The sequence below is a fragment of the Limulus polyphemus genome, unplaced genomic scaffold (genome assembly GCF_000517525.1).
Source record: "Limulus polyphemus unplaced genomic scaffold, Limulus_polyphemus-2.1.2 Scaffold3674, whole genome shotgun sequence".
NCBI lineage: Eukaryota > Metazoa > Arthropoda > Merostomata > Xiphosura > Limulidae > Limulus > Limulus polyphemus.
In genome coordinates, this window is record NW_013669284.1 from 75,579 (window position 1) to 93,403 (window position 17,825).

At 34.9% G+C, this 17,825-nt stretch overlaps 1 protein-coding gene across 1 annotated transcript in view; it reads right to left on the minus strand.

The window, feature by feature from the left end:
- Nucleotides 1–17,825, minus strand: part of LOC106469829 (DNA mismatch repair protein Msh3-like) — a 69,145-nt gene that overhangs the window by 33,985 nt on the left and 17,335 nt on the right. Inside the window, exons 6-8 of the mRNA XM_022398390.1 lie at nt 10,865–11,116; nt 3,108–3,302; nt 1,395–1,527 (exon numbers count right to left, since the gene is read on the minus strand). Of these exons, the coding sequence (XP_022254098.1) occupies nt 1,395–1,527; nt 3,108–3,302; nt 10,865–11,116 (580 nt within the window). The remainder of the gene's footprint in view (nt 1–1,394; nt 1,528–3,107; nt 3,303–10,864; nt 11,117–17,825) is intronic.

The following is a 17,825-nucleotide window of genomic DNA, read 5'->3' on the forward strand; positions in this document are numbered from 1 at the left end:
TTTTACCAACGAATAGTGGGATTGACCATTACATTATAATGCCCCACAGCTGAAAGGGCAAGCATATTTGGTGGGACGGGGATTCGAACCCACAACCCTCAGACTGCGAGTCAAATGCCCTAACCACCTGGCCATGCCAGGCCGAGTGTAATAGTTTGTCAGTTAGATATGTTAAAATGTTCATTCCTGCTCAGTTGTAATAATTTGTTAAAATGTTCATTCCTGTTCAGTTGTAATACTTTGTCAATTATATATATGTTAAAATGTTCATTCCTGCTCAGGTGTAATAGTTTGTCAATTATATATGTTAAAATGTTCATTCCTGCTCAGTTCTAATAGTTTGTCAGTTATATATGTTCAAATGTTCATTCCTGCTCAGTTGTAATAGTTTATCAGTTATATATATGTTAAAAATGACAATTTTTGCCTATTCAAGATCAAGGCCTACATAAACTTTACCTATTATGTTTCTATTTTATGTATTAAACATCTACCATAAAACTGTGTGCAAACCAAAACAAGCGACTCATAGGTTTTCACTTTTACACTTTTGCTGCTACCTTTTCTTGCATTAGCATTGTTACATGAAATGATAAGAGTGAAGAATAAAAGAATAATTTATAAATAACTAAGAATAAAAAATGTTAAATCCAGAATAATTTAGTGACAAGTGATGAAATGAATGAAACTTATTTTTAGTATCTTGAACAGCTTCATAATTGAAAAACTAAATTAGTAACATATCCAAATCCTATATCAATTTAGGTTCACTGTGGTGCATCTAAGACAACTAGAAACACAAAACATGAAGAATTGAATATATCATGTTAAAACAATTTTGAATAAACAAATCAGCAAGTCACGTGACAAGCACAATCAATAGGGTAGAACTGAATGTATCAGTACTACATTTTGATATTGTTTGGTATTTCTTAGATAACGTGATGCCATCAAAAACTAATCACTTTTGGAAAAGGTATGTAACAGCCGTTTGGACATCTGTCATTTCTAATCCATCAATAAGATAAAACAGCTGTTTGGACATCTGTCATTTCTGATCCATCAATAAGATAAAACGGCTGTTTGGACATGTGTCATTTCTGATCCATCAATAAGATAAAACGGCTGTTTGGACATGTGACATTTCTGATCCATCAATAAGATAAAATGGCTGTTTGGACATCTGTCATTTCTGATCCATCAATATGATAAAATGGCTGTTTGGACATCTGTCATTTCTGATCCATCAATAAGATAAAATGGCTGTTTGGACATCTGTCATTTCTGATCCATCAATAACAAATCAGAAATATAAAAAACAGACAATGATTAAGATTTTACCCACAGTTAACATATTTACTCCTTTCATAACTAATTAGAGACACATATTTTACCTTCTTGTGTAATGCAGCACAGAGTCCTTTTTCAAGATCAGGAAGTTTAGAGAGAAGTTGAGCTAGCTTGCTGAAGAACATACAATCAGAGTGAAGAACTTCTGACACAACCTCTTGTCGCTCCTCTATCTGACTATTAAAAATATCAATAGATTTATACATCATCAAGATAGAATGTTGTTTAACTTCACATCAATAGATTTATACCATTATCAAGATGGAATGTTGACCACCTAACTTCATATCAATAGATTTATACCATTATCAAGATGGAATGTTGAACATCTAACTTCATATAAATAGATTCATACCATCATCAAGATGGAATATTGAACATCTAACTTCATATAAATAGATTCATACCATCATCAAAATGGAATATTGAACATCTAACTTCATATCAATAGATTTACACCATCAAGATTGAATTTTGAACACCTAATTTCATATTAAAATCCAAGACTAAGGTTTTCATCTATAATAAGTATTAATAAAGGCAAAAACATTTTTCTTTAGGTTATTATAACTTTTACTATGTTTTCATATATATATATATATACACACACACATGCATCAGCTGTGAGTGCAGCATATTTATTTGATACATTTATCAACTATTTTAGCAAATACATGTAAAAATAACATTCTCACATAAAACAGTTCAGATAATATGTTCATTAAAACTGGTGAGCAGCAGTAATATATACAAGATTTAACTTCTTTTTAATGTAGTTTTGAATTATTATGTACGAAGTTGGAAGAAACTCAAACAGAAATAACAAAACAGTTTTATAGAAATTGTGCAAAAAATTATAAGATACAATTGAATAGAGTTGTTTAAACAATTGTTTAACAACAAGTAAAAGCTTGGAATGGTCTGTTCTTTAATTGGAGGTGTCCCTCTGAGCCAGACTAGTTTTGGAGAATTCCACTCCTCATTAGTGACCCTGGACACTATCACTGAATGAAACTTTGGACCAAACCAAGCCTTTATAGTAGTGAGGTACTGAAAATCGAAATGGTGTATTTAAGTGTTTTACACTCACAAAAAAGAAACCTATCATTCCATAGGTATTTGAAGAACTTGTAACATTCTGCCACAATTTAGTTCTTCGTATTTTCAGCCGACACTGGGCAGCTGGTACATAATTGAATATAGTTGTTTAAACAATTCTCCGAAACTAGTCTGGCCCACAGACACACCCCCAATGAAAGAATAGACCATTCCAAGCTTTTACTTGTTGTTCAACTCTATTAAATTATGTACCAGCTGCCTAGTGTCAGCTAAAAATACGAAGAACTAAATTATGGTGGAATGCTACAAGTTTTTCAAATACCTAAAGAATGATAGGTTTCTTTTTTATGAGTGTAAAACACTTAAATACACCAGTTCGATATAAGATACAATGTACGAGTTACAATTAACATATTATTTCTTTTAATCTGATAAATAAACTCAATGATTACTTCATAATTCTAGATGAATTATGAATTATTGTGAATACAATACAGAGAACAGAACAAAAGTCTTACCAATTCTTTATCTGCATAGACTCAAGTGAGTTCAAAAAAGAAACCAATTTTTTTAGATATAACAAATTAAAATATTTAATCAGAAAATCAAAAGCAAACTATCTGCATTAGTAGAATAAAACAAAATTAACTTTACCAAAAATCATGAAGAATAAAACACAATTTGTTTAATAACCTTACCGAAAATCACGCAGAGGTTGCCTCAACCAATGTTTAAGCATTCGACTTCCAAATTTTGTTCTTGTGTGATTCAGAACCCAAAAAAGACTCCCATATTCCTTAAAATCACTCTTGTTTTGAAATATTTCTAAGTTTCTTATGGTAGTAGCAGGTAGATTTATATACTGTGAAGTTGTTGACAAGGGAGAGAAATTACTACAGATAAAAAACACAAAAATCAGAATAAGAACTGACAATAATAAAATTATGTATTTACAAGATCTGTAATATGCAAGGTTAAAATAGTCTTCACAGATGTGATACAAAATACACATTCTTTCTAATAAAATACATAGATATCTTCAAACCAAATAATGATAGCAGCTATATGAATTAGAAACAATGTTAATTACTGGATTGTATTTGAAAACACTACAACATATGATGAGTGCACAACTTCAAAACACTCAGACTTACCTCTGAAATATGAAAAGCCTTTCCTCATTGAGTTATTCTGATGTTATTAACAGCCATGTGACTGAAGTTCTAATGTCCTTGACACAATGCAGAGTATCAAGAAGTTTTCCCAAGAGTTCTCCACTCTCCCAACTTCAACGTGACCAGTATCAGGAGGATATATACAAGCTCTACTTTCCCACCATAATCCAGATTTTCTTGTTGATAGTTGTACTGTTATGTTCATTAATTATCAACATTAATTTTGAAGCAAATGTTTCAATTAATAATGGAAATTCCACAAATGTGTTGGAAATCTCAGCTTTTACAGTGTACAGGAAGATCCCATGGCTGTATTGTCAGCCTTTAATGATTAAAGTTAATGCAAGTTTTCTGGTGGTCTCCTTGGTGAGTTTCATAATAATGTGGATGTTCAATTTGTGAAACAAACCATTTTCTCATGATTTTGAACAAGTTACTCAGGTCTATTCATCTTCAATGTATGCCGCCGCTAATCTGATAATGCTTCTGCTGGACTGATTACTCCTTTTTCTCAGGTGTCTTCTCTGTAAAACCTAGAACCAATTTCTATTGCACTTCAGGGTTTTAGTGAAATTACATTATTTTCTTTTATATCTTCTAGCTTCTCCTGATATATGAGCCCTCACTGATGCTTTAAGAAATTAGTGAAATACTAATAGTCCTGAAGTTCCCCAAGTTTATCATGTGGGTGGCCTTTTAGTGGTGTCACCCACCTTTCTCATAGCCTTCAAGTTTATCCTGTGAGTGGCCTTTTAGTGGTGTCATCCATCTTTCTAATAGCCTTCACGTTTATCCTGTGGGTGGCATTTTAGTGGTGTCATCCACCTTTCTAATAGCCTTCACGTTCCCAAAGTTTATCATGTGGGTGGCCTTTTAGTGGTGTCATCCATCTTTCTAATAGCCTTCACGTTCTTCAAGTTTATCATGTGAATGGCCTTTTAGTGGTATCATCATCTTTCTAATGGCCTTCACGTTCCAAGTTTATCATGTGGGTGGCCTTTTAGTGGTGTCATCCATCTTTCTAATAGCCTTCAAGTTTATCCTGTGGGTGGCATTTTAGTGGTGTCATTCATCTTTCTAATAGCCTTCATGTTCCTCAAGTTTATCATGTGGGTGGCCTTTTAGTATTGTCATCCATCTTTCTAATAGCCTTCACGTTCCCCAAGTTTATCATGTGGGTAGCCTTTTAGTAGTGTCATCCATCTTTCTAATAGCCTTCATGTTTCCCAAGTTTATCATTTGGGTGGCTTTTTAATGGTGTCATCCATCTTTCTAATAGCCTTCACATTCCCCAACTTTATCATGTGGACGGCCTTTTAGTGGTGTCATCCATCTTTCACTAATAATCTAACCTCTAAAGTTCTTGTCTCGCCATCCAAACAGTCATCTATTTTGACCCATTATCAATTTTTTGCCCTGAACTCTATATTTTTGTCGTTACCAGTCTTTCTTCTTCTGCACAATTAATTGATTATTATTCTCATGTTTCATGTAGTCAGAAACTAGTTTCTATTCCTTGCTGTCTTTCTTAACTGCAGGTCTCTCTGATCTAATCTCTATTACTATGTGGCTGATTTTTATATTTCTATGACAACTTAGTTCCTTGTCTTGTGTGACAAGGTACTTGTATACCCCCCCCCCCCCCCCAACATTTCACCCTTACCTTAAAACATATTCTTTCCTCCATCATTTTGCATGAATTTCACCGAAATTAGTTTCCTGTAGGAAAATGCGTGTCAAAAGAAGCTGATAAGAGTTTTAGTTTCTTGATTTACTTCTGGTCATTGTTTCTCTTAGAGACAACCACCAAGTAATGTTCATTCTGTCTCCACTCAAATCTTTATCTGGAGACAACTCATTTCAAAATGGAAAAACATGAGTTCCCAGTTCCTTCTGACACAACATTTGGTGGATTTGGAGTTTTGGATAAATATAGTTCAAGGAACTCTTCAATTATCTCCTATGGCATTGCAAGTATTGGAGTCTCATGTACCTACACTTATGTGTTCCACAACTATAGTCAAAGACATCCTTTTTGCTTTGGGGACAATGGCTTAACTTCATGAAGTCATTCCTTTGGAGTGTGCTCCCACATGACACCTCCAATGGTGCCTTACTTCTCAGTGGCATATGACTTCAGATGAGTTGTCATGCAGCATAAATATTTTTCCCATGACTCTTGAGTTTCTCCAATTTTGGTTGAATCATGAGTTTATGACAGTAGGATCTCCATTTCTTCTTCATCCTCCAGACCTTCATCTTTTCACAGCTGCCTCTCTCACAAGTTGACGCACTATGTTGGGGAATCAGCGTATGTTAGAACTTTGAGCTGTTCAGCATGCTTACCTCAACTTTTTGCTCATTCTACACCACCATTCTGTGTTAGTTCTTACAATAAACTCTATGGTGGTGACTTGTGTCAAAAATTAGGGCGGAAATCACTTGTGCAACCTTTCCTTTGCTGCAGTTTCTCTACTTCATTAGCTTTATTCTTAATATGTTCACTTTTGAGTCTATCATGCTCCAATGGAATAAACCCATATTTTGCAGTGGCTATGTGAATAGCTGGGTTGTCAAATAATCAATAACCTCAGACAACCATCTTCTCCTACTTTACTGCTCTTCAGTTCTACATCCACATTCTCTAGCACTGGGCATCCTGAGTCAATCTCAGGAAAACCTCTTTTTTATATCCATATCCTTCTTTCAGCATTCTTCCTGTGGTATTTTCCAAGATCAGTTCCATGAAGTGCCATGTTCTCCTTATCACTCAACTTTCACCAGCTCAACCATGAGAAACCAGTCCCATTACAACCATGAAATAATCTTCTGACAAACCTTGAATGTCAAATGTTTTACACTGATGTTCAATGTCATAGCTGACTTTGTTTGCTCCTTTGTCAAAAAAATTGAATTTTCTTTCCAGATAGCCTGAATTTTAGTCAATTCTCACAGACACTCTTCTCCAGCTGTATATAAATCTCATTGCACTTTCTTCCAGAGTTGATGCATTAGACATATCTGCAATTCCTCAACAGATTGCTATTTTCTATGTATTTATTTCATAATCATGGCTTATCAACTTCTTCCACTGCTGGTTACAGAGCTGTCTTACTTGACACTTTCAGATGCCAAGAAAGGCAGCAATGTCTTCAGTCACCAAGAATACAAATCTGCTGGACTCAGAAAAGGAGATCCAGCATTCGAAAGTAAAGCAAACGGGATCAGGTGTCCCCTTGACAATTGATGTAACCGACAAACAGCTATCTCCTAAGAATCCAAGTTCATTCCTATCTCATAAGAGAAGAATCTGTAAAGAGATGCAAGTTAAAATGGGGAGGAAGTAGAGGAATACCCGTCAAGGTGTTGTCTCTGTTGAGCCACCAGGCAAATTCAACTTGTAGGGAAGAAGAAAGGAGGATGGCAGAGTCCATGGGATCCTAAATGAGATTCCACTGATTGAAGGCAATACATGTGTGCACAACCCCAAGGGAAAAAGGATTCTAGGTAAGCCCAGGTCCCCAAAAGAGAGGAAAAGAAGGAGAAGACTTGACTTTGGAAATCAAGAACTCCATTGCCTTCAAGCAAAGAGGAGAAGGCTGGGCCCTGCCAGGGTAGATGTTGAAAAACACATCCAGATGAATAACATACTATGTGTGGGTGAGATGAGAGGAGGTAATAGTTGTAAAAGTCTTGTTGGAAAGGAGCTAAAAGGAGACAATCATCCATATGATGGTGAAACCATAAACCTTGGTTGTGAACACAGCAGGCAATGGCTATGACCACAAGACAGAAGACACATGTCACCAATACCAGACCAAATGTTAGAGAGTAGAAATGAAATACCAAACCCCCATGAACAAACTGAAGGTAAAGTTCGAATGCTAGAGAAATTGGGATATGAATGTAAGCATCCAAGAGGAGTGAATGACCATTGGAGGGTGAGAAAAGACTCCACAGTGAATCATGGAGAGGTTGATGAAGCAGTTGAGATTGGATAAATCAATAACAGGATGCCAATCATTGGTCTTCTTAGGAACAACAAATAGTCAGGAATAGAGACTCGGAGAAGGATGAAAATGTTTCAATAGCATCCTTGTCCAAGAGATCCAAATCCATCTTTGAAAGACACTGGCAAGAAAATGGATCCCAAGGAGGAGGGAAAGAAACTGGACATGGGGATAATGAGAAGGAGCAGAAAAATGTAGAGAAAGTCCTTCTGTCAGAACCTAAAAAACCTTAGTGTCCATGGTGAAAGGGCATTACAGATGAGCAAACATGGCCAAATGCACTCTCACAGTGCTGGAACCCATGGGATAATCACGAATGAAACTGACACTGGAAAATGTGATGATGGACAATTTGGTGACTTACTGCAGAAACCAGGGAAGGTGGCACCGGTAGAGAGGAGGATGCAGGGGAGTGAGACATGGGAGCAGGAAAGGAGTGGGAAGGATGAAAAATAAAGGAGGAGAAGAAGAATGATGATGCACAGTCTCCACCCAAGGCTCTAAAGTATCAGGGATATACCCAAAAACAGACTGGCACAAGAAAGGAGCCAGACAGCGATCATATAAATAAGAAGCTGGCAAACACCTGTGACAAGAGGGTGGCCCTGCCAAGAAGATCCTAACAACAAAGGAGCTATGTATGAAGGGTCAAGGTTAAGGAAGATAAGCATTCCAATATAGAAATAAGAAGGATAATGCATTCACCAAAAACCCCCTCAGGGGAACAGTGGATAGCCTTGGAAAGGAGGAGAATGGATGAGAGATAATGGAAGACAGTAGTGAGGGTGAGATGAAGATGAGAGAATTGGGCCGTGGAAAATTGTAATGTAGTAGTAGGATCGGAGCCCCATGCCTGAATCAGAGACTCTGAGGCTTGAGTATCCAAAAAAAAAGAAATTCTGACTTATGATATACCAAAGCATGCGAGTCAGCCAAATTCAGGGGTAAAGGAATGCTGTCATCCAAATATCAGGTGGGGGGGAACCAAATAATCCAATGTCAGGGCAGAATAGAAAATGGAAGGAGATCATAAGACACAAGGGAAAGAGACAAGAGGTAACATACCTGAGAAATCATCTCTAAAAGTGCAGACAAAGGACAAGGTAGATTGAGAGGGATAGAATGAAAAGGCACAGCAAATACAGGAGGTGGAGAAAGGCTGTCTAAATCTTATTCTTCAGGAACAAATTCACCAGGAAAAAGAGGTCTGACTGGGGTTCCAGAGACATAGGTAACTGCATGATGGACTCTAACTTGTGATGCACCAAGGACAAGACCTCCTCCACTGAGTGTGTAACCTGAAGTCATAAAAGTAGTAAGGGTTGTTGGATCTGTTTTGGCAAGATACCAGAAGCTGTTGTTGTAATACTAAATTGAAAGTTCATTATGTGAAAAAGAAAAGAAATGAAACTTTCCACAAAAAAATGTTTAGCAACAAAAGAAATTAGAACAAGGTTGTTAATATAGTAGTATTAAGTGAAATTGCACATGATAATATGAAACTTGGAGCACAAATCAAGCATGACTACACATTGGAATGCCAAATTGAGAAGTGATGATAGTGCTCCAGAGTATTCAGGGAGTAAGCTGCACTTGGAAGGTGTTTTGCATGCTCATTTAAGTGCTACATTGCAGGTATACCAGATGAAATCATGTGAGTGTAGGTGGGAGCATCAAAGATAGTAGCAAGCAAAAATTGCCCAAATAGAGGGCACCACAAGTTGAGAAACACTATTATGTGAGCGATTGTACGTTATCATATCAGAATTACACTTAGGCTTATTTTTACATTTCTTGGCTTCTCCTTCATACTAACATTTAGCAACTTGATAGTTCTATCCTCTTTCCCTTAAACCATATTTTATTTTATTGGGTGCATCAGGCAGAAGATGCTCTAATATCTCTGTCCTTAATGCTTCAAATACCTTATTTTCTCAGAAGGCTTTATATGTATACCAAGATTGAGCCTTCATACCTAAAAGTTGGGCTGCAAAATAAGATAATCTCCGTTTCTCACCTGCTGTGTTACATACCCTTACTGATTCTTCATGGGTGCCTGCTGGCTACAATGGTTTCACAACTGGGATGGCCTTTTCAGATGTGGATATAGGCACCCTTTGTCCCAGGAACATGCTCAATCATTAGTTATTATTAGTGGTCTTCACCTCCAAGAATCTAAAAGTAGAGGTGCAAGTCAGTGCCTTGCCCCTAATTATATATTATCTCACTATCTGTGACACATCTGTGCCTTGCTCTTGATTATATATTATCTCACTATCTGTGACACACCTGTGCCTTCGTCTTGATTATACATTATCTCACTATCTGTGACACACCTGTGCCTTGCCCCTGATTATATATTATTTCACTATCTGTGACAACACCTGAGAACTGGAATTTTCTAACGGTATATACATATTGCGTGACCCTCCTTTTATATACTACTTAAAAGTTTCTTAGGGCTATGACATAACCTACCAAGAAGATTATTTTTTTCTGAGTGCCTCATTTGGTCACTTATGAGGTTAGTCAACTACACTCAGTTCTCCCATTAATCCAGTCTATTGACTTTTACTCTGGTTCTGGATTCTATTAAAACTCTACTTGATTACATCTTTTTAAGTTTTGTGGTTGAAGTTGATGTTGTTACTTTCCAGCCTGAGATGTCCAAATTTTGGTGATCCAATGGTCTTTATGCCTTTCTCCAGTTCTCTCCTTTAGCTCAGTGTGGGTATTCTGGCTTTTTGTATTCCAGAGTAAGTGTGTCTCTTCTGAATTTATATTTTCAGAATTAAGATGAATTCCAAACAGGTACTTACCTCTGAAAAAATATTCTCACCCACCTTTACAGAACTGGGATAATTTGATTTCCATCACAGCTTGAACTAAAAACTATGGAGTATGCAGGAAAGCAGAGCTTATATACATCATCTTGGCAGTGATGCAATAAGTAATGTGGAAGGTAAGGGATTGGAGAGCTCTGGGTAAGCAGATGCATGCTCTGCAGTGTGCCAAGGACATTCATAACGTTAGTTGCATGGTCATTAACAGCAAGAAAGAACCTCATAAGGAAAGGTTTTCTACATTTGGGAGATAAATACTTGTTTGAAATTCATTTGAATTGTGAAAATGTAAATATGTAACAAATATTGTAGTTTTTATAAAACTGTTCAAACGTCCAACTACACTACAGATATATTACAATTCAAAAGTAGACTTCTGAAAATGATAGATAATAAAAAAAAAATTAAAATGATAACTACGACCTACCTGGGATTGTATAGAACAGACTCCAAATGGAACATTTCCAAGTACTTAATTAATGAACTCAAACAGCATATAATAACAGGTGGGAAATCCATCACTTTCTGTAAGTTTTGACTTCTTTCAATTTCAGAGCTAGCATGACTGTCATCAGAGCTACACTTTTGATAAAATGTTGATACAATACTAAGTGCAGTAGTAAAATCAAACGTGTTGTCAGAAACCCATTCAATGCGACTTCGATCATCAGCAGTAGGACTAATAAAAAAATCATGATAACACTATCATTCAGTTAAAAACTGTTTTATCTGACTCTGATATAAAACGACTTTTTTGCTTACTTAGGAAAATTCTAATTTCATCTCAATTATTTTCTTTCTACTAAAATAGCTACCTGATTTTCATAACTGTATGAAATTCATTTAAGTGACTATTGTCTTATGAATATATATAATTTAATATAATCATGCTTCACAACTGTGTTTTAGTTTCAAGTGCAGGGTTAGTTTAAACTTTGTTTTCATAATTGCAGTACTACCATTTGTTCATTTACAAGATTAGAACAATGTCACTGTGTGTTGGTTATTGCCCTAGTGTTTAGTTTTAATGACAATTAATTAACTGTGAATTGATTGTAAATATAAAGATCAAATTGTCACTGATGTTACAGTTAAGTGTTACTACATGTTTGGACATAAGTCTAAGAAAAAGACTAATCAACTGGCAATATCAGTCCCAGTGTTAACCTGGAACCAAATTGTGTGCAACATTTTGGTACATGAATCTCTGGAAATAGGATAAATTTTCAACACAAATTAGATTTACAAACTGTACCAGATAGTGACACACACATGTTATGGAGTTTGACAGATCATCAAACTAAGAAAACACTTCACCACATTTGTTACTAAAGAGTGGAAATAACATTCAGATACTTTGTTATCAGTTATAAGCAGTGCTGATCATCATAAGGCACCAGGGATGCTTCTTGATCATGGTCAGTGTATAATCATCTTAAGAATGGCATCTACATTCTAATAGGCTACTGGTCCAGCATCACTCGCCTTACTTGTTAGAGTTACAAACAGGGATTATGAACAGTGAATGTGTAATGTATTGCCTACAAGCAAAGATATATTAAAAAATAGTATTCAAACAGATATTGTTCAATTTGCTGGGGACCTTGACTATCCAGCAAGAGATGAAGAGGAACAGGGCAACCAAGTCATAAAAAATGAGCTCATGCATAAAAAGTGCATCACACACCACCAATCTCACATTATGATACATTACTGAAATGTCAGGGGGGACTAGGGGAAGCTAATTCTGCATTGTGTTTTCAAGAAATTAAGCTTCCAGACCCTGAGTAATTAGCTCTCACTGACCCAGAAGCTGGGGGAAAAAACTGCAGTTAGACATGGCAGTAGCATCTGCTATGAACATTATGACAGCTCACCACTGCAAGTTACAGACAGCTCCCCCTAAGTTATCTACACACATACAAATACTAATGTGTATATGAGAGGAAACACAGCACATGCTGAAGATTGAAGGTTCCTGTTGTAGAAGATTTTAATGACAGACACCTCATCTGGGATGCAGGTGAAAATACCAATGGCAAAAGTTTACATTCTTCTCTCCATAGGCATAGCCATCAATCATATACTGCTAAACTCAGGCAAATCAACAAGAATTGCTAAGTGCCAAGGAAAGAGTGATTCCTTTTGCTAAACTTACCTTGAGTGTCATCTGTACTCAGTATAGTGGACATAATGTCTTCAGTGGTCACCTCATGTGTGACATACATGTGAAGACTGGAAGACAAAGTGGTATAAAATAATCCAGAAACCCATACAAGGATATCAAGCTTTCTAGCAGTGCTTGTGCCTTCAAGCATCTCTCAACCATTGAGCAAAGTCAAAGAAACAATTCCTATTAAAAGAACATTCCATGTTGGTGGAATAGTGATACTCATAAAGCATGAAAAGTTTGCAATCAAGCTCAGGCTGAGTTCATGTGGATAAAGCAGTCTAGGAATGGAATAAACTATCCAGCAACGCCACTCTCACGAGTACATAGTTCTGGTGCTTCCACGAGCTTAGGACTGACACAGGAACTAAAAGCATGTCTAAGTCAGTATCAAAATAGCTTGGAAACAGGTAGAATGTCTGAAATATGGACTGATGCCTTTATCAAATCCTTACCCAAATGTTTGAAGGATCACTCTTGTCTTAAAGGCTATTGAATCATCATCATCCTAAAAAACATAATTGACAAGATTCCTGAGAAAGATATAGCTTAAGGCTTGCCTATTACATTTAGCCACTACTACCATCATCATCATCATCATTAGGTGGTTAACACAGTGGACAAGAAACCTGGATCAATGCTTATGACTTTGTAATTGAAACAAGGGAAAGCTATGAAGCTGGTCAAACTACTACCATCACAGTGGAAAAGAAACCTGGATCAATGCTTATGATTTCGTAGCTGAAGCAAGGGAAAACTATGAAGCTGGTCAAACTACTACCATCATCATTAGGTGGTTAACACAGTGGAAAAGAAACCTGGATCAATGCTCATGACTTCGTAGTTGAAACAAGGAAAAGCTATGAAACTTGTCAAACTACTACCATCATCATTAGGTGGTTAACACAGTAGAAAATAAACCTGGATCCATGCTTATGACTTCGTAGCTGAAACAAGGGAAAGCTATGAAGCTGGTCAAAACACCTTAGCAGTAGCTTTAAACCTAGAATATGACAGAGTTCACCTATCCATTCTTGTTGACAAAATGCTAAGGATAGGCATCAATGTTACATGTGTAAAAGGGGCCCTAGCTGCATAACTACCAGAAGATGGACTGGCAATCAGACTAGTACATCACTGGTCTGCCACTCTTGAACAATGGATCTAGCCCACCTTAACAGTCCAACAAGATGCTGTGTGCTAACCTTTGCTTTTTACATTCTATTGTATTATACCACAAAGGCCCTAGCAAAACTGAAATCAAAAGTAAGACATAAACATCCCTAAACAGCATGAAGAAATAGTGCAAAGACACAGCAATGGTCATCAATTCTTCCAAATAAGTCATGTTCTGCACATTTAATAACAGAAATTTATAAATAACAAACTACCACCACCCTTTGTGAGCACTGCTACCCTTCTGGAAGAAACAATGAAGTACCTGGGAGTGATCTTTAATAGACAATTGAACTTCACCAACTACATTAACACCATGATGATAACAGCTACCAAAGGCATCAATGTGCTGAAAGTTGCAGCTGGAAATAGAACTAAAGAGCATTACCTGCTTATGTTTTACCAAAGTCTTATCTGTTCCTCCCTGGATTATGTACTACTGATGATCATTATGAGTGCTACATAGCTAGATAAGGTTAATCCTATGAGGACACCACCATTTTTAAACCTGACTTTGTGCATGTTACTGAGTTACATTCAAAATTTAATTAACTCTCTGAACATGGGCATGGCCAATTTGACCGACCATATGATCTCTTTGTACTCGTTTAAAGCCTTTATAAATTTAATACTTCTAATTTTCAATGTAATGAGTATATCTTCACAAAATTTGGTAGTCTTTCAGTTAACATTATAAGTCTTACACATACAAAAATTTATATGTTTTAGTAAAGTATTTTTAATAAACTAAAATAAAGATTTGTTCATAAATATATTGAATATTTGTGTGCAAAGTAATTTTCATGTTAACATTAAAAATACTTTTCTTCATCTCAAAAATCTCAAATTTCCTTTGTGTGATCTCTAAAACCTCTTAAACACATTTCAAACGGTTTTTTTCAGTAAAACATAATAGTTTATCTGGTATTTTCTCAACCCTATCTCTATATGGGATTGGTCAATTTAACAGACCTCATAACCACCCAAAAAAAATCTAAATAAATCAAAATTATCCTTTTTTTTTTCTAGAATGACTTCAAATTGTAACATGAATCTACACTTGTTTATCCCAAGTAGCTTTAAGCTCATAACAATATACATCTATTTATAATTAAATTTTATTGTCTTATTGCCTTTTGAACCCTATGTAACTACTATCTGTGCCATTATAAGTTGTAAATCACTCAGAAAACGTACAGCTCACATTACGCTATTGAATCACATTGCCCATGAGATAATACGAGATGCTCGTGTACATGCCTCGTGAAACATATTTACTATATTAATATTTATTTTACCTAATCTAACCTTAACTAACCTAAAAAGATCCCTATTTTTACATTTTAGTTACTTTTATAATAATAAATAAAGAATAAACATGAAAAACAAGAAATAAAGTACTTACCCAAACTTGTTTTTTCTTGCTCTCTATTGTTGATGACACTTAACCCTACTTTTTTTATACTAATGGTAGTAATGCATTAATAAGTTTTATCTAATTAGATAATGCACCAAAGAACACAGATTAATAACATGCAAAAAGTAGACAATATCCCCTAACTATAAAAAATTTTTTGGCTTTCTAACTATGCGACAAGAGCCGTTACAAATTCATCCAAGCTAATCGTTACTAATCCTGTGTGAATCAAACCTGTACTATTAGTGAAATTGATGCTTATCTGTTCAGAACATGTTATACAATATGTTATTTGATAGATGAAAACCTTGGCTTTCTATTGGTTATAGGTAATATATAATTAAACGTAAGAGAGAACCATTAACAAATCCTGAAAGAGAATATGTGACAAGTGGGTGTGACAGAGGGGTCTGATTTTTTTTTTGATAGCTCTGTAACCAAACAAAATTGAAGGCTATAAAAATTATAGTTTGTCTGAGCAATTACAATTTTATAGTGAGTAATTTATACTTAATTTCGTAGTTATTGTAGGGGTGTTGGATAAAATAGAGAAGATACCTAGAGAAAATGTGTCATGTGTGTCACAATTAGGGAAATTTGGAATTTTTACAAACACTGCCTTATAGAATTAAGAACTTAAAACTTGTATACTATTAAGATGTGAATTATTAGCTAAGATTTTATGCTATTCTATTTGATATAATATAAACAGAAAGTAGTTTAATAAATTTTTGAATGCAAGCCTTGTGTCATGCTCAGTAAAGGATACTCATGACAATAGGGTTAAACCACTTTACTATAAATGTATTTTAATGAAGTTATCATCATCAAGTACTTTAGAATTCAAAGTTTTATATCATATAAGTTTTTATTCCTTTATTTCAAAAGAAACCTCTAAAACAATAATTAAAACTTCAACACATATCATGACCCCAGTTAAAAATCTAAATTTTAGAGCTATATAGGAGAAACAAGTATGAGAATGTATACTTGCCTTGGTTCAAACAGTCAAAGTATAACAATAGAAGTTCTTGTAAATGTAACTGGGGACATTTCAAGAACTAAAGCCACTGAATAATTCCAGAGTAGAAGATAAGTCACACCCACTTTCAAAGTAGAAGCTGAGTTGCTAAGCTACAGTTGTAAGGTGAATGGCATACTTATAACCAACAGAAAGAGCAGATTTCACTCTTGAAGGTCGTTACTGTGATAGGAACATGTCTTTATACATCTGTTTCACACAGGGAGAAATGAGTGCAAGTACATTGTTGAGAGTGGGCATTTGGCAAATACTTTCTCACTTTATACATATTAGATTGATAGACAGTTAAATTGCATTTAGGTTTTACTTTTATATTTTAATTAATTATGTATTATTTGTTTTTTGAAATTCTTATTTGAAAGGTTTAATGATTTTTTATAAGTTTACTTATTTCTCTCCTATCTTGTCATGACTTCTAAACCCAGGACATGTGCAAAAACTTTTGCCTGTTGCTAAGGCGTGTCTTTCTTGAACAGTGGGCACCAGGGGATGTTTCGCGATAAATAATAAAAGTGAAAGTTAAAAATAAACTATAAGTGAAAAGATAAAGACATGAAATTATGCATATTAAAAAAATATCTTTTAAGATATCCTATGTAAAAGTAATTGGTTTGCACATTTTGTCTATTTCTTAATTGTAAACATTTCATTGCACTTTATGTTGATGATAGCTAGATTTAGTGATATAGTAGAGAAAATGGAAAATGATATATAAAACATTTACATTAAACTTTTGATATTCATTTAGGAGGTTCTAGAGATAATTCAAAAGAAATGTGAAAACTGCATGATAATAAATAGTATATTTATACTCAAAATAAAAATCACCTTGCATGTGAACTATTCAGAGTGCAACTGCAGATAACTACATTAAATAAGACTTTTTTAATTAACCCTTACACCCCGGGTACCCTTTACTGTGCATGACACAAGGTTTTAGTGTCTTACATTCAAAATTTTATTAAACTACTTTTTGTTTATGTTATACCAATTAGAATAGCATAAAATCTGAGCTAATAATCCATATTTCAATAGTATACAAGTTTTAAGTTCTTAGTTCTACAAGGAAATACATAAAAAAATCCTCAATTTCCACTTGTGTAACCCACGTGACACATTTTGTCTTAGCATGTCATCATCCCAATTTTATCCATCACCCCTCGAAAATGTACGAAATTAAACATAAAAATATTCTCTATAAAATCTTTATTGCTCAAATAGACCATAATTTTTATAGCCTTCAATTTTGTTTGGTTACAGAGCTATCAAATAGAAAATCAGACCCCTCTTGTCACATCCTCTTTTTCACAATTCCTTGATATTTATCTCTTACATTTCATTATATATCACCTATAACCAATAGAAAATCAAGGTTTTCATCTATCAAATGACATATTGTATAACATTGTGTTTTGAACAGATAATCGTAAATTTTACTCAGAGTAGCAACATTGTTCCCGTGGGAAAGTTATGACTAGCTTGAATGAATTTCTAATGGCTCTTGTTGCATAATTAGAAAGCCAGGAAAATTTTGACAGATAAGTGAATTTGTCTATTTTTTGCCTGTTATTAGTCTATATTCT